This window comes from Juglans regia, chromosome 7, assembly GCF_001411555.2.
Source record: "Juglans regia cultivar Chandler chromosome 7, Walnut 2.0, whole genome shotgun sequence".
NCBI classification, from domain to species: Eukaryota; Viridiplantae; Streptophyta; class Magnoliopsida; order Fagales; family Juglandaceae; genus Juglans; species Juglans regia.
Genome location: NC_049907.1, coordinates 23,531,566 through 23,534,106, shown reverse-complemented (window position 1 = coordinate 23,534,106; position 2,541 = coordinate 23,531,566). Strand labels below are relative to the sequence as shown.

The window sequence follows — 2,541 nt, the reverse complement described above, 5'->3', positions numbered from 1 at the left end:
TTCATGACATTAGCCTGCATAAGGGCCTTTTGGATATAGAGGTTCTCATTTTATATCATTTCCACTAATAATCTTCTTGTTATTCATAAATTATCTCAATTCATTTTATTTTATCTCACTATCTAAACAGATCATAAGTATTAGGACGTTCATTTGGCTAATTATTAGACTAATCCGAATAATATATATATATATATATATATATATATATTTGAATGTAAAACTCTTAAACCATTCCATTAAAGAAAAGTTGCAATACGAGTAGGAGGATCCTCCAAAGTTATAATGAAATCAGATATAGTAAGAGCATCTTTTGCAAGTAAATGGGTTATATGGTTGTCATTTCTCCTAACATGAGAAACTTCCCATTTATCAAACAAATTGAGATAACATCTAGCCTCACTCCAGAACATACTTGAGCTACTCAACACTTCTCTATCTTCGGCCAAGGACTTTGTGACTTGCAATGAGTCACCCTCGAGTATGATCTGTTTCAAACCAATCTCCCATGCCACTTTGACAGCTTGTAGAGCCCCATATGATTCAGCCAGTAGAGGGTCAGGGTAGAGCTTTTTCCTCTGCCTCATTGTTGCAATTACCTGGCCAAAGCTGTCCCTTATCACTACTCCTATTCCAATCAGTCCCTTGCCTTTGTCAACTGCTCCATCCCAATTAATCTTGAACCATTCCATTGGAGGAGCTTGCCATGAAACTGTTGGGGGGGAGACTTGGTTGGTGCATTGGTCTAGGTTCTTCTCTGACAACATCTTTAACACTGCTCTTGCCTCTCTTACAATGAGGTTCGGGTGAACAAACTCTTTCTTGAAAATAAAAGAGTTTCTTCTCCACCAAATTTTCCTTGCTATCACCACAAATTCTTGAAGTTCCTCTGGATTCAGTACCTTGGTTAGTGAGCTGAAAAGTTGGATCATCGAGGAGATTGGAAAGGAACATTTTTGTATCCTTTTGGAGCATTGACTCCATACATCCTTAGCTGCTTCACAACTCTACAGAACATGTTGCACACTTTCTTCTTCTCTGTTACAGATAGGGCATATAGGATCACTCACTACTCTCTTCTTGTACAAGTTGTACTGAGTGGGAAGGCCTCCTGACAGGCTCTCCACAAAAAGGTTTTATCTCCTGGTGTAGCTTGTATCTGCCATATCCTGTTCTAGACTTCCTTGAGACTATTACTGGTTGAAGCTTGACCTTGAGCAGCCACCTCTCTATCCTTTTCCATGTGATAAGCACTTCTCACTGAAAAGGAACCATTCTTTGTCCCATGCCAAATGATTCTATCCCCAGTAGCCATAGCACTGATAGGAGTTTCCATTATCAGTTGTGCTTCCCTCACCTCAAAAGTATCTTGAACTAGATCTTGTTTCCACCTCTTTGTATCAGGGTCAATTAAGGCATCAACCTTTGCATTCTCATCTAGGTTCTTAACTGGACTTGTGACTTTCCTCGGGTTAGATTGATCCAGCCATTTGTCTCCCCAGATCTTTGTTTCTGAACCTGTCCCCACCCTCCAGAAGGATCCAGCCTCGAGAACATGCCTGGCAGCCATCAAACTTCTCCATACAAAGGAGGGTTTAAAGCCAATCTTTGTTGTCTGTAGAGTCAGGGATGGGAAATATTTTGCCTTCAGCACTCTGGCAACTAGGGAATTAGGGTCTTGGATAAGTCTCCAACATTGCTTAGATAACATGGCTACATTGAAGCATTCAAGGTCCTTAAAACCCAAGCCCCCTTCTGATTTTGCTTGTCCCATTCTCTTCCATGAAATCCAGTGTATTTTATGTTCCTTATCTTGTTGTCCCCACCAGAAATTTTGTATAACACTGTTGATGGCTTGAAGAAGAGTTTTTGGCAATTTGAAAACACTCGTGGTGTAGGTGGGGAGGGATTGGATGATTGCTTTTATGAAGATTTCATTCCCAGCCTGAGATAAGGTTCGAACTTTGAAGTTACTAAGTCTCAATCTGATGTTATCCAAAATAACTTAAAAAGATTTTATCCTATGTTTCCCCATTACAGAAGGCAAGCCTAAGTACTTTTCATAAGGCATAGCTGACCTCATTCTTGCTATTGAAAGGATATAATCTTGAGTGGACCTTGCTGTGTTTTGACTGAACATGATAGAGGTCTTCTCTAGATTTAGTCTTTGCCCAGATGCCATCTCATAGGATCTGAGTAAGTTAACCAAATTTCCCCATTCAACCGCATTGGCTTTGCAAAACAAAAGACTATCGACTGCAAAGAAAAGGTGAGATATTCTAATCTGCCCTCTTGCAACTGGAACCCCATGTATCAACTTGTTTCCTTCAGCCTTATGAATTAAATTACTCAATGCTTCAGCACAAAGTATAAAGAGATATGGTGATAATGGATCACCTTGTCTGAGTCCTCTTGTGAGATAGAATCCAGGTTGAGGGACACCATTCACCATGAGAGCATATGAAATAGTTTCAATGCACTTCATCACTAGTTCCACCCATTGGCTGCTAAAACCCAGCTCGTAGAGGACTGCTCTTAGGA

The 2,541-nt window shown here is 40.2% G+C and overlaps 1 protein-coding gene across 1 annotated transcript; it reads right to left on the bottom strand.

Annotated features, from left to right (window-relative positions):
* Positions 1-239: 239 nt before the first annotated feature.
* LOC108982641 lies at positions 240-932 on the bottom strand. The gene has a single exon (XM_018954079.1). The coding sequence runs from the start codon at positions 930-932 to the stop codon at positions 240-242; it is 693 nt and encodes a 230-aa protein (XP_018809624.1).
* Positions 933-2,541: the final 1,609 nt, after the last annotated feature.